Here is a 24541-nt window from a genome sequence, read left to right as displayed (position 1 = left end):
CATTCAGGTCTCTTCCATTCATGCAACACAGTGTAGCATCTTGCCATGCTGCACTGTGTTGCGTAACGTTTTAATAAATCTGCCCCTAGGTTTCCAGGTGGTCAAGAAATTGACAGTTACACGAGATATATCCGCTGTCTTGGTGGTCATACTCTAGCATTTCCTGCCTCAGTAGAGCCTGTCCACCATAAGGAAAGCTAATTCACCGGAGAAAATGCTGTTGTTTGATTGTATTGGAGGGGCTTCCCTATTTAGGGACAAGTCAGAATGAATTATTAAATGTCCCTTACGCTTCCGGAGAAAACATTTTGCTTAAAAAGTATAGCTGGTGCCTTTATTTGGGAAGGATGTGTTGTTGCATATGTATTTTTTTGCTTTAAGTATGAAGCAGTAACAGTTTCATTAGAAAATTAGTGCAAAAGGATAATTACATTCCATTGCATGATAGGCAGGTTTTATCGTTCACATAAACTACACATTACCAATAGTGAAACGTTTTCTGCATTACTAAATGGGTTTAGAAATGGATTAAAATTTACAATTTGGAACGGGCATGTTAAGGGTGTCCCTTCCAAATTATAACATATACCCTCATGTATAAATCATTTGTTCCATAATTCAGGTTGCCTTACTTTAAAAAGTTACCATCTCTCAAGTCAAAGTGCTAACTGTTTAACAAATGCAAATGGATCCTCTTTGAGCTATTTCCCCTTTGGAAATCAAGGTGGCAGCAGTAGACAGTGGTCCTGTTCTCACTGAAGTTTTTCAAAATTTCTAAACTTGTTCTTTAAAAGCATACCAGTTTCCATTAACAACTTACCTGTGGGGGAAGGACATTTCTTTTCCGTTTAATATCACATATTGTAGAGCAATGGTGATTGCAGTAGGAAGCAATCTCATTTGGATAGAATGGTTGAATGCCACTCTAAAATTTCTAATCAAATGACAACATTAAAATGGCAGGGAAAAGTGGATTGTATAAGGTGTAACGATGGGTGCAAATGAAGAGGTAGAATGGTGGAAAAGAATGGGAAGGAGATTTGAGTGTTGTCTGAATGAGGATGAGGGAGGAGGATGATAGGAAAAACCAAAAGAACAGATGCCACAAAGCAGGTGGTATTAAAACAATGAGCCTACAACTGTTCTTTGGGGGACACTCACTAAAAGAAAGGTGGTTGGATATTGTAGTAATAGTAATGGTGATGGAAAAGTATGATGCAAAATCATTGGCTGACCATGAGAATTGAGTGATATGTGTGTCATGGGAGATTAATTTGTTCACAGCGTGTGGATGGGACCAAAGTGAGATGATGTGGTTTTGAAAGTAGGTGGATTTAACATTACCTAAGCCTATGAAAAGTCTACATACAAAATGTTCATGAACAACAAAATTGTTCAGACTTCTCATCATGCTGCTTCCAAAGAGGCATTGCTATTTTAATTTTCAATAAAAAAAATTGAGTTTTTTGGGTATGTATTAGCAGGTGATAATGTGCACATGTAGTGTGTATTAAAACATGTTGTAGGATTTGGTCCAAAGATATGATGTGCTGTGAAGGAGTGTAATCATTTGGTTTAGCTAAGCAAGGAAGGAAATCTGAGGAATAATTCTATTTGAGATCAGGGTGGAGGATGATGGGGGATGCAGCAACAACAGTGACCTCAGTTTGCATTATGGAATGATGAGATAAGGAGCAATCAATGACAGATGTCAGACATTTAGGGCTCATTTTCAAGGTGCTTAAGGATCTGACAGCCAGTAAAACTCCAATTACGAACATTTGCTCAGCTTCTCATTGTGAAGGCCTGGCAACCTTTTTTGTAGAAAAGGTGGCGGCCATTTACCGTTCGTTTCCTGCTCCATCTATATCTTTGGAGAAATTGGATTCTGGCCGGAAAACTACTATATCTCTAGGTTCTTTGCCTGACCTCTCGATGGAGGAATTCAATAAAATCGCAATGAAAGTTAAATCAGGTTCTCCCATGGATCCTTTACGTCCTTTTCAATTTAGAGAATCTGCGACTTTCTGTTTTCCCCCATTACGAGATTTGGTTAATCTATCTTTGAGGTCTGCCTTTGTTCCTGATAGTTGGAAACAAGCATTGGTGATTCCCATAATAAAAAAACCTGCACTAGACCCTCAGAAATTTGAGAACTATCGCACCATCTCCCTTCTTCCTTGGGTGGCTAAATTAGCCGAGGCTCATGTGAACACTACTCTCTGTAACTTTATTCACTCTGCTTACATTTTAGATCCTACCCAGAATGGCTTTCGACCTGGCCATAGCACTGAGACTGCACTCCTTTCTATGGTTGAGCACCTACGAACATTGGAGGACTCAGGCCAAACGGCAGCTCTTGTGCTCTTGGATCTCAGTGCCGCGTTCGACACCGTCTCCCACGCAATTCTACTACAGCGTTTGGTTGAGGTTGGTGTCGAGCACGCGGCACTTGAATGGTTTCGATCGTTTCTATCTGGTCGTACCTTCAGAGTTGCTACCCCGCCTTATCAGTCGAAACCCCATTCCATCACTCAGGGTGTTCCGCAGGGGTCGGCCCTGAGCTCCACACTTTTTAATATCTATGTCCAGCCGCTGGCTGCGGTCATCAAGCGTTGTAACCTGACCATGGTGTCTTATGCTGACGACACTCAGCTAGCGGTTGCCATAAGTGGGGCTTCTGATATAGAGGCCACAAAGTTTCGGGAGGGAATCAGATCAGTGGCCTGTTGGCTGACTGAAAATTGTTTACAACTGAACGCAAAAAAAACGGAGGTGCTTATTATTGGTAAGCAGAGCCATCTTTGGGGCGATCGCTGGTGGCCTTCTGAGCTTGGCCCTACCCCTCTTCCGGTCACTGAGGTAAAGAACCTAGGCATTTGGCTGGATTCCAAACTCAGCTTTGTTCCTCACACCAAGAAAATCGCTGCCATCTGCTTTGGCACTCTTCGTAGGCTTAGACCTACTGTTAAATTTTTTGATGCCCCTACCAGACAGCTTATTGTACAGGCTACTATTCTGTCTCGGTTGGATTACGCGAATTCTCTCCTACTTGGTGTTAATCAGGCTGAAATCTGTAGACTCCAGCGTGTCCAAAATGCGGCCGCCAGGGCTCTGGTCGGCCTGCCGAGCTTTTGCTCAGCCAAAAAAAACATCTATGGACTTCATTGGCTTCCTGTATACCAAAGGATCAAGTTTAAATCTCTTTGCCTTTCGTTCAAAATTTTGAAATACTCTTCTCCTCAGATTTTGGAACATCTCATTGTGCCGTATGTACCTTCGCATACTTTAAGATCTTCTGGGCTTCATTTGGTCTCTGTCCCACGTTTGAATAAGGTCAGGGCAGGTGGCCGCTCTTTTAGTGTGCTTGCCGCCAAGCTTTGGAATTCACTTCCTGTTTATATCCGGGCCTTAGATGACCTTCTGATTTTCAGGAAGGCCATTAAGACCTTCCTGTTTTCTGTGCATGCTTAGCCTTGTCTTTGTCTGCCTATTGGGTTGCCTGTATGCCGATTTCTTGCTTTAAGCGCCGGGACGCCCCTTTGCCGGGGCAGCTGTGCGCTATACAAATCCGGCTAACATAACATAACATTTACGAGTCTGGTGGTCCGAGGACCATCTGACTGGCAGAGGCACAGTGGTGGTAGTCCAACCACTGCCGTACAGGCGGTACGACCGCCCTAGCAGGTCTTCGGTGGTCAGACTGCCATTGCACCGCTGCAGCTGCCAGGGATCCACCATTTCCTGCCAGTCTCATGGTGGTCTGAGGGCTGCAATATGTTTGGTGGTGTTCTGAGGCACTGCCAAGCATAATAAGACTTTCCTCACCTCCAGCGCTGTCAGGGAGGTTCTTCCTCCATGAAAAGACTGGTGGTGAGGAAAGAAAGGGGGCCCTAAAGAGCCTTCTCTTTCTCCAGGGCACAGTGGTTCATGCAGGGGGACACATGCTTTTCCCCCTGTATTTCTGCACCCCCAGTTCCTGCACAGGAAGAAATGCATGACATGGTGCATTTCTTCCAGTGCAGGAACATGCATTGGCAGTCCCGGGGTAGTGCTGTTTCTGGCTCACAATGAGCCTTTTAAACAGCACTGCCAAGGGACCAACCACGCTGCCTGCCAGACTACAAAAAACTTGTAATCTGGCAGGCAGGCAACGGCAAGTCTTGGTGGTGGGGGGAGCAGCGTTGGCATTCCACACACCCTCACACCAACAAAACTCATATTTAGGCCCTAAGTGTGTTAGAAATTAGTACGAGTATTAACATTTGTCCTTGATTCTTTTGTAAGTGCGCAATGTATGTTGCTTAGTAAATGAAGAATAATATTAGCTTTGAAGGTATAAATATTGATGTAAATTGGTATACAAAGGAGGAAAAAGGGTAGTTGCTATAGAAGTAGGGATGGTTGTGAGTGATTGTTGAACAGAATGCGGACTCTTGATGAACAATATGCAGCAGTGAATCAAGATATTACAGATAGGGACTAGTAATTTTAGGAAGTGTAAGATTTAAAAGAAGAATGGATATGTTTGATATCATCACATGTCTGATTTTGGTGGAATGTTTACAGTGGTTATTTAGTTGACTACCATTGATTATGCAATGGCTCGCAAAACTTCTCAGATTATAGTAGGACAGGCAGACTTACAAACACACAGGCAAGGTATCACAAGATTTAGGGCCTGATTTAGGCAGCGGGAGTATGTACCGTTGCCACGGCAGAGTACTTGACAAGGGTACTCTCCCCACTAAATTTAGAGATGTTTGTGGATCCGGTGGACATCTCTTGCAATTCCAGGAACTGCTGTCACGATGGTTCCTGTAAATGTGTTGAAAGTGTAATGGAAGGCTCAGTCAATATGATGGAGCCTACATCAAACATTTAGTTTGTTATTTTTTTTTATTTTCCAAAACGTTTGTTTTGAAAATGAAAAAAAAACAATGACCCCCCAATTGCCATGGGAGGTTTGTCCCATGGCGAGGGGGTCATGATAAACAGTGAAAACTTGCCATTTGTTCACCCACTTTGAACAGGACGGGAAAATAAATGGCAAAACCTCTGACGGGCTGTACTCTGTCGGATGTGTATGGTTGTGGTAGAGATGGAGTAACATAACAGGTGTATTTGTAAAGCGCACATTCACCCAGATGTATCTTGACACTGAATAACAGATGTTTCTTGTTACCCAACTCAATGGTACTCAGTTTATCGACCTCAGATGGATGAAAGCCGGAGTGGACCGACCGGGATATGAACCTGTAACCATGAAGGGAACACAGGCCCCTGCAATTGATGCATTAGTCCACTGAGCCACCAGACCAGTCTCTGCTGCTGGCATACTGAAGGTCTCCCAACTGTAAATGAGATGGGTGGACCTTCAGTTTGGTGTAGAGGGTCCTCTGCTGTGTGTGCAATGTAGTACCCTTTCTGCCAAACACTAAATAAGGTCCTTAGATTTGACAGATTTAAATTACTAGCTAGTTGCAAAATATTTTACTTGAAATCAGACGGCGGTTTTGTCTCATAGTTTAGACAGTCTCAGTTGATTTGACCTTACTAGTGCCATTTATCCTAACTAGGTAGAGTTAAAAGAAAGAATATCTGTTATTACTTGATATTGAGACTTGATATCTAATATGCAATTTACTTTGAGATAAGAGTAAGTAAACCATGTCTACCTGCAATGTAAGTTACTTTCTATGTAGCATAAAGCCCTTGAAGGCATTTTTTCATTGCAGAAAGCAAGCGATGGAGCAGTCTTAGGATGCTTGGTCCAGGGAAGACCTGGCTTGGCAGTTCGGGCCGGACTGTTTCCAGGAGGAACAGGGTCAAGCCTGATTTGCATATGGCTGGGTCTGGACTGGGGTGGCGAAGTGAGCTAAAGAATGATAATGGATTCAACCCAGATCTGTGACTGGGGGTGAGTGTCTGAAATGTTTCAGCGCTCGTCCATCATCTCCTTGTGTTTGCAGTCTATTTTATATACATAAATTGTGTAGTTTAATGTTAACAGTGACAACAAAATTGATTTCTTCTAGGGAAAAATGTCTGCTATGTGGTGTCTTCTTTAAGGCATCTCACTTTCTGGCAGTATGTGTTTTTCCTTTGTAGTTGCTCCTTTTGGGGTCATGATAGTTTGACAAACTAAGCATTTATGCACTTTCGCCAAGGCAAGTTATGGAGCATACTGGACTTTTGAGGGCAATACTAGAAGCTATTTTAAAAGTCTGGTTTTATTTAAAGAAACTGTGGTGTATATTGTCCATGGAATGAATGAATGTAGATCTTTTGGTTTTGGGAAACCAAATAATTGGTTTATGGTTGTCTTTGTTTTGACACATTTAAATACAGTTAAGCCATGGCAATGTCCAATACACGAAACTACTGTTTGGAGTGATAACAACACTTCAGCTGATATGGAAGGAGCATGCTCTAGTGAAATTACATGTTGCTCATCTGAAGTATATTACTACCACAGTCCATCTGCATGGACTATATGTAAGATTCAAGTTAAAGCTGACAGCTACCTATAAAGATTTGCTTTGAGAAGTACCTTTGTGGTCCCTTTGAATGCTTCTGGTTGTCAGACAATAAGTTATAATATGTTGGTACTGAGCAGGCAGACATGTGAAATTATTTGTTAATGGGCTGTAGAGAAGGATTTTACTTTTTTAGGTAATGAAAACTTATCTTTTTGAGAAACTCTTAATTGTAAGCTCTTGTATTCCACAGGAGTGCATGGGCATATCCATTCAAAAGGGTTTGATCTATGTCATTCTTCGCAGTTTTCTGTATTTGGCACATGAAATTAAAAATCAGGTAACAGATAAGATTCAGTGGTTGGTGGTCAGTTCTGAGATCATTTATATGAGGGTGCTGCATTGTGGTATGAATGTAAAGTTACGCACTTCATAGCATTTTTGTGTTAATGTAAATTCTTCTGATACTCCTAGATGTGCTTCTGCTTCATGCTGATTTCCCTGCTGAGGAAGCCCAAACTGACGAGCATTGTTGGGTTCCTGCTCACTCTCACCTTCGGATGCCTAAGTCTAATTCTTCTGATCGATGAGCTTCCATCACCTGTGATGTGGATTCTGAATGCCTTCCTCAGTCCCTTTAGCTTTTCCACTGGACTGTCCCAGGTAACAGCCAACTCACTGCAGTTCTGAACCATGTTTTTATTGTTTCTTTGAAATGGAAACCTTCTATTCTCCAACACTATATTTCATATATTCACATGCTTGAATTATTCCCTATCAGGATGGCAAACCCTGGTATATTTAAATAGCAGTAAACAGTGTTAAAATAGACACAGACCTGAACAACGTTTGTTTAGTAACACATCTACCTCATTTGGAGCAACCTAAATGTCAGACAATAAACAGAAGCACCAGTTCTCCTAATCCCTCTAGAGGTCACCTTGCTCAGATTTCTACCGCATGTCCTCTGTGAGGGAGTCCCTAGGCACAAATCTACTCAAACCTTTAAGTGAACTCAAGTGTTACTTTCCTGGTCTACCCTGGGATAGAGCTAGCTTTATCTTCAGCTTTAACAGTACCGTGAGTTATTTTTAGGAAAACTTATTTTTTTCTGGGCCAGGAAGACCCTTTGCCTTCAAACTTTCACCACCTGTCAACATGGCTGACAGTGAGAGGAAATCTGTCTTCAAACCATGTTCATCTTGTGGGCAAAATAAGATTTAAAATGATGAACCTCAGTATATTTATTGTCTTTACACTGATCATTAGTTTTCACTTTGGGATATTTGTAAAACCTTTTACTACTAAGATTCTAAAGGCGAATGAGAGGAGGCTTGCACTATATGTACTGGATAAAAAGAATGCCCCTCTTTCCAAAGGAGAAGACGCCTCGTCAGCAGAAGATGCCATGGAAAATATTGTACCAAGCACTCTAATGAAGGTAGCACAGAAAAGGAGACTTGTAAAGTTTCTTTCAGCTTTCAGCCACCTCCCCACAAACTAAGCCTAGAGCAGTACAATACTCTAGAAAAGAAGATTCCGTCTGGGTAAAACACTGCTCAAAAAATGTCAATCAAATAAGTACGAACCATCCACAAGAAGGAAGAAATCCCCATAAAACACTCAATCGGCAATGACGACAAAGAAAGACCCAGCTGATGCAGAGACAGGTAACAGTCTCCCCTCCTGCTGTTGTCAATACTAGTGGCGAAACATTCAACGGCGAGCCCGTCGACAATGATGGTGACAACAGCACCATCGACCACAACACCATCGGCATCAATAACCCTATCAATGATGATACCCATGACGTTAACACCAGCAAAAACAACACAGTCAGCGACAATATTTGCAGAGCATATCTTTTCAGCATTAAGGGTGACAACCTTTCTGCCTTTCCAGATTCTGGAGTCAGAACAGAAAGAGGTTGCAAGTGATCTTGAATCACAAACCACACACAGTCCAACACAATTCAATGTAAGCTACTTTCCAGATAGCTTTTGAGGATTAAATGAATGAGGATGAGCCTTACCATGATTATAAATACCTTTTTGTTTATTTTACAACACATAATGGACACTTTCCAATGTTAACTACCACTGCAAACTACAGGTCAGCCTCCTCAACCTGTGATACCGGCTGTACTCCCAACTGTTCCACCTTCCCCCTCACCATCTACGCCTACATCCAGGGGAAACATCTCCAAAACCAGTCTATAAACCTCTTCTCCCATCAACTCCTGAAGACATGAAGGATGGAGAGGAAATAGTGAAACATATATATTGTGATGTAGACGAACAGCAAAGGAAATTCCCACAAGAAGATTACGAAGATTTCAATGAAGGAGATGACTTCATCATTCCGAAAGAAGATAATAACATGCCTAAGCCACTGGATGATATATCTCATATTTATTTATTAAGGGAAAGGGCTGGCAAGAAAGTCAATCTGCGAATGATGTCAGTGGAATAGCAATGTTTCCTTTATGATTTTTAGGAACAGCTACAAAAGTCTATATAAACTAATCAAATCTTGGATTTTGTTTGGTCTGAAGGGCTACAGCTAAGGCAGACACCTGCAACTCTTCCAGCGGCCATACCATGCCTGGAATAGAAGTACAAAGCCCTTTATTCAGCCCTAGCCTGTATGACAGGCCATCCGAAGCCAGACTCTGTGATAACTTTGGCTTCTCAGAGTAGATCGAAAAACCCTATTTCCCCCATCCTCTGGCTCTCCTGACAGGGATAGAAGGCGTATAGACAATCTGGACCAAAACATTAGTTTAATGGCAGCAACTATTATGCCCAAGAATGGAGTGGTGCACCACCTTTTATGTGTGAAGAAAGTTGTTTTCAATAAGTATCACAGTTTTTGGTAGTTATCTTTAGACAGTCTTTTATTGTGAAAGTCCCAATGTAGAAAATTGTCAGCCAACGCGTTTCCTTCATAACAATGAACTTCTTCAGGGCAAAAGTAAACGTGGCATCTGGGTTGTGGTGATCATTTGCAGAGCAGCTGCGAGGGCCTCCTTGATAAGGGCTAGTGTGCTGCAAAATCTGTACGGACGAGCGAATAACAGCCAGCAGCTCTTCGCAGGTGCTGGAGTAGCCTGTGCACACCAAACCTAATTGACTATTGATTATCATACTAAGGGAACACAACGGGGAAGTGCGGTCGGTGTGTCCGCCGTTGTCTGCCTCTGCAATCTGCTGGCAGCAACTATTATTAAGGCAGCCAGCATTCTGGCTTTTGTATGACTTTAGGTTTGTCAGATGTGGTATGACATGGCACCCTTACTTGATCTCACCCAAGAAGATAACAATTAGTCTGCTAAAGTTTCCTCAAAGAGTGAGAAATACAGCAAAGACTGTAGGCCTTTTACAGTACAATATCTCTGGTTTGTCGACTTTTTGTGGCTCAGGCAGACTATGTTAACCTTAGAGACAATTGGCTAATGACAAGGGCTATACCTCCAATCACAATCAGAGGCAAGGAAATAGAAGTTCTTCAGAATGAAAGAAGCTCTTCTCAACCATCTCCCCAAAAAACAAAGCTTGACTCACCATCTTTGCCCCCCCACCATCTTGAACACAGAAGACGGAGGGGAGAATTTCCTTTTTTGCCCTCTCATGGGAGTCCATGACATCTGACAAATGAGTGAGGCAAATTGTTCACACAGTTCATACATTTGCATTTATTAAAAAACCACCTGATTTGCCCGCCCGAGAAGGAACTTCATCTCCATTTGCGAGAGCTGCAATGGGTAATTCTTCATCCGCTATTCGAGTGAGCAAGAGTAAAAAACTAAGATCCAAAAGAAATCAGGAACTTTACTCCAGATTCTTTTTAATAAGAAAGAAGATGGGACAGTGGAGACCAATCCTGGACCTTAGAGAGTTGAACAAGTACCTGAAGAAACAAAGCTTTTTTATAGTTGCATATCGGGAGGTCCTCGTAATGATTCAGGAAGGCGATTACCTGCCATTCGTAGATCTACAGGATGTATGCTTCCATATGCCAAACCACCAGAAGCACAGGAATATCTCAGCTTTTCAATAACAAGACAATTTTATCCATTCAAAACACTCGCTTTTGGACTCAAATTAGCACTTTGGATTTTCACCAGTGCCTTTCACTAGTTTCAGCTTTTCTCAGGTGCCAAGGTCACCATGTGTCCCGTATTTGGACAACTGCTTCATTAATGCAGCATCAAAGGAAGAAGCAAGAGATTCTGTGACCGCCTGCATCAGTCTATTCCCGAGCTTGGGCCTCACACTAAACAAAAAAAAATCAACGCTGGAACCTCGCATGAAAATCCAGTTACTGGGTGCAGTACTCGGAACTCAGTCAGGGAAGGCATTTTCATATATGGAGAGGGTAATAAAGCTCAACATCATGGCAAAGAGTCTGTCTTCAAAGCAATTAGTTATGGTTAGATAATACAAATCACTGTTAGGCCTCATGTCATCATGTATTGGCCAAGTTCCCCTTTGCAAACGTCTGTGGTGGAGATTCCCAAGAAATCCAGCAATAGATTTCTTCTCAATCTGTAACTAAGAGGATTGTACTGACAACAGATGGCTCCATGAATGGCTGGGGAAATCACCTACAGGAATGTTCAACTAGAGGCTGCTGGTAAGTTGCAGAAAGAAGAATTCACCTCAATGTTCTGGAGCTCTAAGCCATATGATTTGTTACCCAGGCAACATAACATCTGTTTTACATAGCCAAAAAAAAGGGAGGGCCAAACAAGAGAGAAGGCCACCCTGACCTCTCTCAGAAGAGGCTCAATTGCTATGTGACTGGGCCATTTCACGCAAGATTGACCTCACTGTGGAACACTTGCCAGGTCACCAAAACAATCAGGCAAGCCCGTCTGCACCTGTCGGTAACACGACCGCGACCAGCGCCAGGGACCATGGGTCTACAACCGTCCACCGCTACAACACTGCTGCACTTCTCGCACTCAACCCTGGAACTCTCAGAGACTGCCAACAGGCCTCACCAAACACGACCCACGGCCAGGTCTCCTGCCTCCACTGCCGCTGGACATTCATCACCACCCGAGCTCTAACACAACCAACACCAGCACTGACTACAACCTCAAATGCATCCTCCTCAATGTGTGCACAAACACACATTGGAATTCTGGAACCTTCTCGACTCTCTCTTGCCCGACATCACCTACTTCACGGAGACCTGGACCAACGCCGCCTCCGCCACCCGACATCAACACCGCCATCCCCGATGTATACAAGATCCAGAAGAAGGAGGAGGCCTCGCTATCGCCCACAAGAGCACCATCCGCCTCACCACACCCAGCGAAACCTTCCCCTCTGCCGAACACCTCCATCTCCAGATCCAGCCCAGCCCTAACAGCACACTCTGAGGAACCCTCATCTACAGGCCCCCTGGCCCCCGGACACCCTTCACAACCACCATCACAACCCATGCCATCGCATCAACGAACCACATACCCAAGGCACCAAACCAGCCCCCTGCCCACCACGAAGGAACTGGAGCAAGGTGACCGACGAGCAGCTGAACTCCGCCCTCACCCAAGGCAACCACACAAGGGCATCTGACACAAACACCGCAGCCAGAGGACTCAACAATTGGATCTCCAACTAGGCAGACAAGCTCGCCCTGCTACGCAACCCCGGCATACAGCGCCCCAGGAAGGCTGCCTGGTTCACCACCAATCTCCAAGAAGCCCGGCGCAACTGCAGATGTCTGGAGAAGAACTGGAGGAACACCAAGACAACCGATAACTACTCCACCTACAAGGATGCCATGACAGACTACCACAACCAAATCAGAACAACCAAAATCAACTTCACCCACAACAAAATCCTGACCAACTCCACGGAACTCTTCAGTGTAATTCAGGCATTCACCAACCCACGCAGTGAAGCCACAGACATCACCCCGTCCCAAGACCTCTGCGACAAACTTGGAACCTACTTCCACCTCAAGATCAGAACACTCTATGACAACTTCGTTAACCATGCACAGGATGCCACAGCTGACCCCCCAGAGACACCAGCCAGCCCACCATCTCCAACAGGACACCGCCACAACCATGAAAGGCATCCACTCGGGGGCCCCCACTGACCCCTGCCCTTGCACATCTACCACAGAGCCACAGACACCATCGCAACCAAACTGCAACACACCATCAACACCACCTTCACAACAGGCACCTTCCCGGACGACTGGAAGTGTGCAGAAGTCAGGTCCCTACTCAAGAAGCCCACGGCCGACCCCACGGACCTCAGGAACTACCGACCATCTCGCTCCTCCCCTTTGCAGCCAAAGTGGCAGAGAAAGCAGTCAACAGGGAACTGACATGATTTATTGCAGAGAACCACATCCTCGACCCGTCCCAATCTGGATTCCGAAGCAACCACAGCACAGAGACCACCCTACTAGCCACCACAGACAATATCCGCACCCTCCTGGACCAAGGCCACTCCACAGCCCTCATCCTCCTCTACCTATCCGCAGCCTTCAACACTGTCTCTCACGCAAACTAATCCCCAAACTACACAACACCGGCATGCAAGGAACGGCCCTGGACTGGATTCAATCATTCCTTACCGCCCTTCCTCTCCGCTCCCACAGACGTCACCTGAAGAGTCCCACAGAGATCATCTCTGAGCCCGACCCTCTTCAACATCTACATGGCCCCCCTCGCAGCCATCGTCCGACAACATGGCCTCAAAATCTTATCCTACACCGACTACACCCAGCTCATCCTCTCCCTCACCAGAGACCCCACCACCACAAAACTCAACTACCAGAGAGGAATGCAAGAAGTCGCAGTCTGGATGACCAACAGATGCCTCTTACTCAATGCCAAAAAGACAGAAGTTCTCATCCTTGGAACCACCCCTTCAGCATGGGACAACAGCTGGTGGCCCACCGACCCCCTCAGACCATGCCAAGAAGCTCAGAATCATACTCGACTCTTCACTCACCATGAACAGGCAGGTCAACACTGTCACCTCCAGCTGCTTCAACACCCTCTGCATCCTTTGCAAGACCTTCAAATGGATCCCCCCTGAGTCAAGTTAGACAGTCACCCACGTGCTCATCACCAGGAGACTGGACTACGGAAACGCTCTCAACGCCGGCATCAACATTTCCCTTCTCTGCAAACTCCAAACAATGCAGAACACCGTGGCCAGACTCGTCCTTGGCATCCCCCAGCACAAACACATCAGCCAACACCTGCAGAGACTCCACTGGCTCCCCGTGGAGAAGAGAGTCACCTTCAAAATCCTCACTCACGCCTACAAATGCCTACACAACAACGGACCCAAATACCTCAACAACAGAATAAACTTCCACGGCCCCAAAGAAACCTCTGATCCTCCAACAGAAGTGTGTACCCCCCTGCGCCTTGAAACCCTCACGGGTGAGTAGCGTGCTTCAATTCCCTGATTGATTAATTGAGTTGGTGAATTTCATACTGCCACGAGTTGGAGTTTCACCTTGACCAAACATAGCTCAGGAACTTCCCCCTGCAATTCTAGATACCGACTTCACTCTACCAGATATACATTTTTCAATGGGTCTCGCTCACCTGTCTCCATTAATAGAAAAAGAGATTCCACAACCACTCAATAGCACCCCAACAAATGCTACGGTCTGCATGGAAAACTGTTCACAATGAAAAGAATCAACATTCTTCAATACACCTCAATGCCCGGACAGTCGAAAACCAATATCTAGCGCTTTCTTCTCACTACAGAGAATTCTGGAATCCATATTGGCCCTACTTGAGAAAAATCTAGACAACTCGGACGCAATTCTTGAAACACAAACTGTGTTTTTACAATTTTTAGTGGGAAAAAAAAGGAAAAAACAACTCAATCAAAATCCCAACATTATACGAAGTCATACAGGAAAAGCTATGAGTCGAAAAGAAGAAGAAACTCCAAATCTACTAGCAGACAACCACCTTATAGCTAAAGTAAAAAAGGCAGCACAAAAAGATGGACCCATCTCAAAAAAAGTGAAAAACAAGCCCAGACAAGATGAAGAAGTTTACTCTTTATGCAAGTTATTCGAGGAAACTAAGGCTGAAAGTATCCCTCAACCTGAGATACCATTATTTCCCATCTTTAAACAAAAGAATCAGCAAAGAATAGCAACTCAAACACAAACGCACTTGGAAAAGGAGCCTATAATTTTTTCTATATAAGAGGCACCCAAGCTTACGTCTAAGCTAAAGGAAAAGGGGAAGGAAAGCAAAAAAAGATCAAAACGAAAAATCTCGCGGCAAACAAGCAGGAAAGTAAAATTCCCACAAACACCAGAACAGATAACTCAGAGGCATGATTCAATTATGGAAAATCAAGAGATAACTCAAATCATAGATAAGCATTACATCCCATCTGAAATTAAAAGGATACAGGAGAAAAGAAAATCAAACCCTCTGGCGCAAACTTTCTCAGGAAAATATACAATGGAATGTCAGGAAAAAATAAACTCAGAGGAAATAGGAATTTATTCTCCAACTATAAATACATATGAAAAAGAATACCAAACTCTTTCCTGTGTTGTGGAATTGATAAATCTATTCCCTAGTGACACAGTTCCTTTACATCGTGGGAGAATTCTAAAATTATTACATGAGATTCCTCATCTTCAGTCATTCACCTCTTTAGAAATAAAAAGAGTAGTGTTCCCGAATAAATCGAACCTTACGGTGGCAAACGTGGAGTTTTGGTCTAACGTTATCCCGACTATCATTTTAAAGAAAGAGACAAACGACACAAAAAGTGTTTTGACGAGGCCAGAGTTAAAACAAAAGGTATAGTGCTCAACAGGTCAAAGGACAATATGGAGAGTAAGACCTACCCTCAGCATAATGACACGGATAGTGTGCCAAAAACCCCAAATGAGTATGACAGAAGGATCCCTAATAATATCAGTTAATCAAGGTGAGCGCCAAATTTGGACCCAGCCATCTCCAAAAATCGAGTCACAAGAAAAAGAAAACCTATGGTCCTGGATATCTGGAAACTTGAATAGTAATAAACAAAGGAACGCACTAAGATTTCCTTTTTAGCAACAGTTTAACGATCATCTTCTGGAATATTGCAGGAAAAACTCAAGAAAAGTTAGCCCATATCCTTGAAAAGTCCCCATCGATTCTTTTTCTTCAGGAAACTTGGTCCATAGATACTTTTATTCAAAAAAATATTTTGTGTTTGACATTGCCGCTGAGGCTACAAAAAGGGGAAATGCAAAAGGAGGCCTTGCTATTCTACTAAAAGAAAAAATCTATTGGGATCTAGAAATTATTTATCTGTGTCTCCAAAATGCGCAGTGCATTAAGAGTAAACATCAAAATAAAAGTCTGAACATCATCCAGGACCTATTAATTTTTAATGTTTACATCCCGCCGGGACCTCGCTATGACTCATTACCAGTAAAAATATTCGAAAAGATTGAAATGACTATGACTGCCCATAAAGGATATCCACCAGTATTAATTTTTGGAGATGTTGGACTTGGCCCTTTTTGCAGGGTCATCCCTGAAATTTTTACCTTCCTCCTGTATTTTTTCTGACCTGTTGTTGGGTGTTCTATGACTCTGGGCACTTTACCACTGCTGATCAGTGCTAAAGTGCATATGCTCTCCCTACTGTAAACGTATATGTTGGTTGGATTCCATGATTGGCTTATTTGGTTTACTGTCAGACCCCAGTAAAGTGCACCAGGAGTGCCCAGAGCTTGTAAATACAAATGCTGCTCGTGGGCTTGCAGCACTGTTTGTGCCACCCACAGAAGCGACCTAGTAAAATGTGCCTAAGGTCTGCCATTGCAGAACCTGCGTGCAGTCTGGTACTGTCATGCTGACTGGGCAAGTGCACCCACTTGCCAGTCCCTAAACCTTCCCTTAACTTCATATTAGTCACCCCTATGGTAGGCCCAAGGGCAGGGTGCATTATAAGCATAAGGCAGGACAAGCCCTGATGTGTGTGGCATGTCCTAATAGTGAATTACAGCCATTTTCGTTTTTTACTATTGTAAGGCTACCTGTTCCCATAGGCCAGAATGGGCTGTTAGAATTGTTACATCCTATGATCCTAACATGCCCAGGGAACATGGTAGAAAATCGAGTTTAGTATGCCTGAACTCAGAATAATAAGGTACATCTTTTAGTAAGGTTTATTTTAATATTCTGCGTTTGCAAATGCCACTTTTAGAAAGTTGGCCTTTGCTTGCCTAACCATTCCAGCCCTCCTCTGCGTGATGTGTATCTGCTGTCTGGCTTGTGTGAGTGACAGGGCTGGGGAAACCCAGATGGGCAGGGGTAGGTAGCCTGGTGGTGAAAAGGAATATTGCCAGATAGATGGGTGGGAGGAGTACACCTGGACTCTGAATAGGGCTGTGCTCTGCCACCACAATGCTGGCTCCACCCCCTGTGGAGCGTCTGATGGCTCTGCCCTGCATCCTGAAAGAAGCAGCCTGCATCGCAAAAACAAAGTGCTCAGAAACCGGACTGGACCAGGCAAGGGCCCCCTGGCCTGGCAGAACAAAAGAATTGCTGTATAAATGTAGGAGCCCTGCTCCCAAGAAATTAGATCCTGCTTGACAAGAAGAACCTCTGTCTGAGGAGGAGGAGGAGGAACCGGGAAAGCTGTAAGGAGGAGTACTGTCCCTGACCTGGGGGATTGGCCTGCAGTGGTTGCCTTGCTGCTGAAGGAGAGGAGAAAGACTGCAAAAGACTTTATTTCAACTTGTGCTTAAAAGATCTCCAAGGGCTTGTGCTGAGCTTGCCCCCTGAACGAAGTCCCAGGACGAGTGGACTTCACCCCCAGCTCCCCAGAGATCTTTGGAAGTGCCTGCTGCTGTTGTTGGGCCTTCTGAGGGACTGCGTGTCGCAAGGAGCTGGAAGCGCGACTTAAGAAGGAGAAGCGTGCTGCCGTCGGAGCTGTTGTCGTCGCATCTCGCAAAGGGTGTCGCCGCTGCAGCATCGCATTGAACAGAAGCGTCTCGCATCATTCCGGAAGTGTCTCGCAACGCCGAAGATGCGTGTCGCCATCGCAGCCATCGTAGCTGACGCATTGCACCGCATCAAGAGAAGAGTCTCGCATCGAGGAAGAAGCGTGTCGCCATCGCAGCCATCGTAGTTGTCGCATTGCACCACATCAAGAAAAGCACCTCGCATCCACAGAGAAGCATGCCACCGTCGGAACTGCTGTCGTCGCATCGCGTAAAGGGGTGACGCCGCTGCAGCATTGCATCGAGCGGAAGCGTCTTGCAAACGTCGGAGAAGAGTGCTGCTGCCAGGGCCGCTGTCGTCGCATCACGTAAAGGGTGACACCGCTGCAGCCGACGCATCGAGTCGAGTCTTCTCGCAACATCGGAGAAGCGTAACGCATCTGGAAGATCTTCACGTCTTTATTTCTTTGCAACAAAAACTTCATCGCAACAACATCGTTGCAACACTTTCGTTGCCCTGCGTGTCGCATCTAAGTTACATTGACTTAAAGTGTCGCTTTTAAGAACTTAAGAGAACTAAGCAAACTTGGTCTTGTGGTGACTCTATATAAAGAATCCTTATGTTTTAATATAAAACCTGTGTGGTGTCCATTTGTAGTGTTGTCACTTGGTTACTGTATGTGTTCACAAATGCTTAACCTATAACGCTCTGAAATAAGCCTTGGCTGCGCGCGCCAAGCTACCTAGAGGGTGAGCAGGGGTTATTTTAGGAGTGTAACCCCTTACCCTGACTAGCGGAAAGGTTCCCTGCTTGTCACAAGTACCTACCTGTGCCAACCAGAGAACCCGGATTCTAACATTGGTGGTCAGCGGTGAGGATTTTGGACTTGCATTTGTGACTCATGTACAGTAATTGGTGAACACTACTTAGTGAGTGCAGACCTTAAACGCAACCAATACTTGTTTATAGATTTCTTTTTGGGACTGTATATTTTTTCGCACTGCCAAGCTTAACTATGGTGGAGAAAGCAGCATCCATAGTCTCTGTTAATACTGAATTTGAATGGGAAGAAGAGAAACTGGAAAGGAAAGCTACAAGTTATCACAGCTAAAATTCTTTTGCAAGAAATTTAATGTTTGCACTACTGGATGTAAAAACAAGGCGCTGAGGGCCTGGGTAGAAGCAAGGAAGGTCACTGATGATGATAATGCAGAGGAGCAGCTGGATGGGCCAGTGGGTTCAAGAGGAAGGAGAACCCCTTCCCCTGCCGGTAGCAGTGTTGCTGGTAAAAGTCTATCTCCAGAGGAGTTGGCAGACAGGAAGGAAACCAGAGCTCATGAGATAGAGATGGCGAAACTAAATGGACAACTGGCAATGGAACAAAAAAGGCTGGAAATAGAAGAAAGAAAAATGGAAAGGGAGCATGAGTTGATCATGAGGAATCTTGACTTAGAGCTCGAGAGGCTTGAGACCATGAGTGTCTCAGGCCAGCAACAAGAAATGTGTGTAGCTCAGAGATTGAGCTTTGCTGAGTGGGAGGAGGAATCCAGCTCAGATGGTGGCAGCAATATTGAGTTTTCTAGTGCAGAGAGAATAGTACACACACCCAGAGACATGGCACCTGACTTGAAGGAGGGGGTTAACATACACCAGGAGGTTCAAGGACATGAGGTAGCTCCAGTAGTGTGCAGTGTCCCTGAGAGGGATAGGGTAACTGGCGCAGGAGATCATGGACCTAGTAGTGGGAGGGACACTCTACTGACTCTAGATGAGAGGTGCAGGGAGAGGGGTTCCCCCAAAATTGAAGTCCTGGTATGTGAGTGTGAAGACCGCCCAGAAGAGTGTGGGTTGTGTGACAGAGACAGTCAGATACTGTCTTGCCAGTCTCAGGAGAGTGGTGTGGAGTACTTGTGCGAGGCACTTGATGGTGAGGTGAAGGATAGTTTGGTCAACCCTGCTAGGGGGCTGTGTGATCCAATTATGGGAGAGCATATTGTAAGTCCCTGTTTTCCAGAGCTATGCCAACACCTGTGGGAGAGTGGGTTCTCTGACCGCAGGGAGCTCACATTGGAGGCAGACCTTTTGGTGGAGTCCAAAGGGTCTGGAAAGGCATTGGGGAGTGATCCCAAGAGGAGTGGTTCAGGAATCTTCAAACCCAGTGTGGTGGAAGTGGCTCAGAGCAGCCCAACTAGGTCCTGTAGTAGTGAGAGGGGTGTAGGGCCTCACGTCCTGTCTTTAAGGAGAAGGAGTGAGAATGGGTTATGTCCCGGTAGTGCCCAACCGCAGTCTCAGAGCCTGAATGGTTCTTTAAGGGAACACCAGGTGGGGAGCCTAGTCTGTCCTGAGGGGCTGCCTGTTGTGCGGGACCCCTATTGTCTGGTGAACGGCGAGTGTCTGTAAGCAGGCCTCCATCAATTCTGGTGTCTGGCAGTACCACTCCAGTTGGGAGGGTGCAGAAGTCCAGAGTGAGGGGTGAGAGGGGGAAAAAGTCACCAGTGGAAGAACCAGTGGGTCAGGGGCCAGCCAGAAAGGCTGCGTCCCCAGTGAATGACCATGGTGACACCACTTCTGTCCTGGGGGATCTTCGCGCACTGTCAGATGGACAGGGGTTGGGAGATCTGCACCAGGCGGACTGTCACACAACACAGGAGTTATGTGTCACCCTCAGGGGGGGGATGCGTGTTCCCCGGGAAGTCCTGGTGCACCAGGCGAGCGTTCAACTGCATGGGTTGGCCCCAGGGTTGGGAAGCCAGGTTCAGGTGTTGTTTGACCTGGAGGGAGGGACATCTGTAATCAGTGTCCCTACCAGTCTGTCTTCTTGGTGTACCCCTCCAGGTGGGAGGGTACAGACATCTGGAAGGGGGTGCAGAGGGAGGGAGTCCTCGCCTCTGACCCCCGCTCAACTGAAGGGTTTAGTCCCCCCTGACCTGGACGCCCAGTTGCAAGATAGAACCCCTGAACTGGTGGGCGAATTGCGCAGGACACCTGTCACAGGTGCCCTGGCAATTCTGGAAGGGGGTACCACTCCAAGTGGGAGGGTACAGAGCCCCAAGGAGGAGGACCGGGTGTGGGAGAGGCCACCCCAGTCTTTGGTCCAGCCGCCGGGTACGGACCTGGGGCTGGTGGGTCAGTGCCAGGATATCATACCTGACCTGACAGGAGGGAGAATGGACAAAGGTTGCCAAGCACCTGGGGCTACTGCCCCCCTCTCCCTGGCGCCACAGAGGTTTGAGAGCCCTGAGAGGCATACGGCCTGGGTCTCATCCCTGACTACTGTCAGTGGCCACTGTAGCATTTTGCTGTCTGTCTGTTGGGACACACCTGTGAGCCAGTTAAGGTTAGGTGCTGCCCAGGTGGTGTCCACAGGTGAGGAGAAGGGTTCCCCATGGATTGGCTTGGTGGGCCCTGAGAGTATGGACAGAGGGATTCCAATAGGTTCCGATTGGCGTAGAACTGGAGTCTGCCCCTACAGTTGCGGGCCAGGTCCTTGTTCTATCGCCTGAAGCAGGGAAGCCCATCATGGTGGTGATTGGGCTACCCTGCGTTTTCGCTGGAAGGGGGTCGTGTTGGACTTGGCCCTTTTTGCAGGGTCATCCCTGAAATTTGTACCTTCCTCCTGTATTTTTTCTGACCTGTTGTTGGCTGTTGTATGTCTCTGGGCACTTTACCACTGCTGATCAGTGCTAAAGTGCATATGCTCTCCCTACTGTAAATGTATATGTTGGTTGGATTCCATGATTGGCTTATTTGGTTTACTGTCAGACCCCAGTAAAAAGCACCAGGAGTGCCCAGGGCTTGTAAATACAAATGCTGCTGGTGGGCTTGCAGCACTGGTTGTGCCACCCACAGAAGCGGCCTAGTAAAATGTGCCTAAGGTCTGCCATTGCAGAACCTGCGTGCAGTCTGGTACTGTCATGCTGACTGGGCAAGTGCACCCACTTGCCAGTCCCTAAACCTTCCCTTAACTTCATATTAGTCACCCCTATGGTAGGCCCAAGGGCAGGGTGCATTGTAAGCATAAGGTGGGACAAGCCCTGATGTGTGTGGCATGTCCTAATAGTGAATTACAGCCATTTTCGTGTTTTACTTTTGTAAGGCTACCTGTTCCCATAGGCCAGAATGGGCTGTTAGAATTGTTACATCCTATGATCCTAACATGCCCAGGGAACATGGTAGAAAATCGAGTTTAGTATGCCTGAACTCAGAATAATAAGGTACATCTTTTAGTAAGGTTTATTTTAATATTCTGCGTTTGCAAATGCCACTTTTAGAAAGTTGGCCTTTGCTTGCCTAACCATTCGAGCCCACCTCTGCGTGATGTGTATCTGCTGTCTGGCTTGTGTGAGTGACAGGGCTGGGAAAACCCAGATGGGCAGGGCTAGGTAGCCTGGTGGTGAAAAGGAAGATTGACAGATAGATGGGTGGGCGGAGTACACCTGGACTCTGAATAGGGCTGTGCTCTGCCACCACAATGCTGGCTCCACCCCCTGCGGAGCGTCTGATGGCTCTGCCCTGCACCCTGAAAGAAGCAGCCTGCATCTCAAAAACAAAGTGCTCAGAAACCGGACTGGACCCGGCAAGGGCCTCCCTGGCCTGGCAGAACAAAAGAATTGCTGTATAAAAGTAGGAGCCCTGCTCCCAAGAAATTAGATCCTGCTTGACAAGAAGAACCTCTGCCTGAGGAGGAGGAACCGGGAAAGCTGTAAGGAGGAGTACTGTCCCTGACCTGGGGGATTGGCCTGCAGTGGTTGCCTTGCTGCTGAAGGAGAGGAGAAAGACTGCAAAAGACTTTATTTCAACTTGTGCTTAAAAGATCTCCATGGGCTTGTGCTGAGCTTGCCCCCTGAACGAAGTCCCAGGACCAGTGGACTTCACCCCCAGCTCCCCAGAGTTCTTTGGAAGTGCCTGCTGCTGTTGTTGGGCCTTTTGAGGGACTGCGTGTTGCAAGGAGCTGGAAGCGCGACTTAAGAAGGAGAAGCGTGCCGTCGTCAGTGCTGTTGTCGTCGCATCTCACAAAGGGTGTCGCCGCAGGAGCATCGCATCGAGCGGAAGCGTCTCGGATCATTCCGGAAGTGTCTTGCAACGCCGAAGAAGCGTGTCGCCATCGCAGCCATTGTAGCTGACGCATTGCACCGCATTAAAAGAAGAGTCTCGCATCGAGGAAGAAGCGTGTCGCCATCGCAGCCATCGTAGTTGTCGCATTGCACCGCATCAAGAAAAGCGCCTCGCATCCACGGAGAAACGTGCCACCGTCGGAACTGCTGTCGTCGCATCGCGTAAAGGGGTGACGCCGCTGCAGCATCGCATCAAGCGGAAGTGTCTCGCAAACATCGGAGAAGAGTGCCGCTGCCAAGGCCGCTGTCGTCGCATCGCGTAAAGGGTGACGCCGCTGCAGCCGAAGCGTCGAGTCTTCTCGCAACATCGGAAAAGCGTAAAGCATCTGGAAGATCTTTACGTCTTTATTTCTTTGCACCAAAAACTTCTTCGCATCAACATCATTGCAACACTTTCGTTGCCCTGCGTGTCGCATCTAAGTTACATTGACTTAAAGTGTCGCTTTTAAGAACTTAAGAGAACTAAGCAAACTTCTACCAACTAAAGTAACCGTATTGTGTATTTTTGTCGTTTAATGGTCTTGTGGTAACTCTATATAAAGAATCCTTATGTTTTAATATAAAACCTGTGTGGTGTCCATTTGTAGTGTTGTCACTTGGTTACTCTATGTGTTCACAAATGCTTAACCTATAACGCTCTGAGATAAGCCTTGGCTGCTCGCGCCAAACTACCTAGAGGGTGAGCAGGGGTTATTTTAGGAGTGTAACCCCTTACCCTGACTAGCGTAAAGGTTCCCTGCTTGTCACAAGCACCTACCTGTGCCAACCAGAGAACCCGGATTCTAACAGGAGACTTTAGCGGGAAGATATCTAACACTTTGGATAAAGAGGGAAAACACGGAAGCCTGCTTCATTCCAAAGCCTCTCTTTCTAACAGAGATAAAAGCCAATAAGCAAGGGAAACTTCTACTCTCCCATGTTAATGCAACAAATGGAGTAATCCTAAATGGTAGAGTAGATGGGGACATTCCGGCTGCCTATACCAGATCGGGTAATAATAGCTTATCCATTTTAGATTATGCAATTTGTAGTATGGACCTCTTTCAGAAAATGCAATCATTGATAATACAGGATGCATATGAAAGTGATCATGCCCCTCTGTCTTTGGAAAAAGATCTCTCATTGCAATCTACTACCCCATGGTCACTTGACTCCTGGAATGGACATGCTAATGTAGACCATAAAAACTGTAGGATTGTTTGGAACTCAAAAGCAATTGAGGGAATGAACATCGCGATTTCAGCTGCCTGTCTAAACCCATGTAAAAAAAGAATCTAATCCGATAACGAATTATGAAGAGACAGTGTCTACAGTTATTGCATCTCTTCAGGAACATTCAAACAGACATGAGAGGAGAATGGGCCACCAAAAAGCCAAAACCAAAGATTACGAATCAGTAACATTAGATAGCCTGATCCGACTGCAGTTTTTAAACTTTTCTGGGTCAAGACAGGAAGAAATAAAAAACTTGAAAAAACTACGACAACGGAAAAAAGCGAAAAAAACTACGAGAGGAAAAAGACAAGAATTAGATAGACAACAAATCTGCAATTAAAAGTAAAAACAGCTAAGTTTTTTGGAGCCTAGTTGCCAAACAAATGGGCATTAGGAAAACAACACAAGCGCTCCCAGTGCCAGCATTGGCCTGGGAAATATATATCTAAAACTTATATAAACTTAATACATAGAAGGTAAAGAAAGGGAAGCAGCAGTCTCCAGAAAAGGATCAGTCAAGGGATGACATGATAGTCCTAACAACAAAGCAAATAGCTCATTTTATAACAGCTGCAAGATCTACAGCAGCAATGGGACCGGATAAGATACCAATCAAGGTCCTACAATTAAACATAGAGGAGGGGAGCAAATTTCTATCCCCCCTATTTTTCCACTGTTTTGGAACGGGAGATATCCCAAAATGATGGCGGGAGAGCATTGTGGTCCCCATCTTTAAAAAAGGCTCCAAAATTGACCCAAAGAACTACCGA

The 24541-nt window shown here is 45.7% G+C and overlaps 1 protein-coding gene across 3 annotated transcripts in view; it reads left to right on the top strand.

Annotated features, from left to right (window-relative positions):
• The window catches only part of LOC146810314 (ATP-binding cassette sub-family A member 10-like), a 1546030-nt gene that overhangs the window by 248909 nt on the left and 1272580 nt on the right, over window positions 1–24541 (top strand). For all 3 annotated transcript variants that reach the window (XM_085617307.1, XM_085617308.1, XM_085617306.1), the window contains exon 8: window positions 6954–7142. In XM_085617307.1, the coding sequence (XP_085473433.1) occupies window positions 6954–7142 (189 nt within the window). The remainder of the gene's footprint in view (window positions 1–6953; window positions 7143–24541) is intronic.

This window comes from Triturus cristatus, chromosome 7 (genome assembly GCF_964204655.1).
Source record: "Triturus cristatus chromosome 7, aTriCri1.1, whole genome shotgun sequence".
NCBI classification, from domain to species: domain Eukaryota; kingdom Metazoa; phylum Chordata; class Amphibia; order Caudata; family Salamandridae; genus Triturus; species Triturus cristatus.
This window is presented reverse-complemented; position numbering and strand designations above follow the sequence as displayed.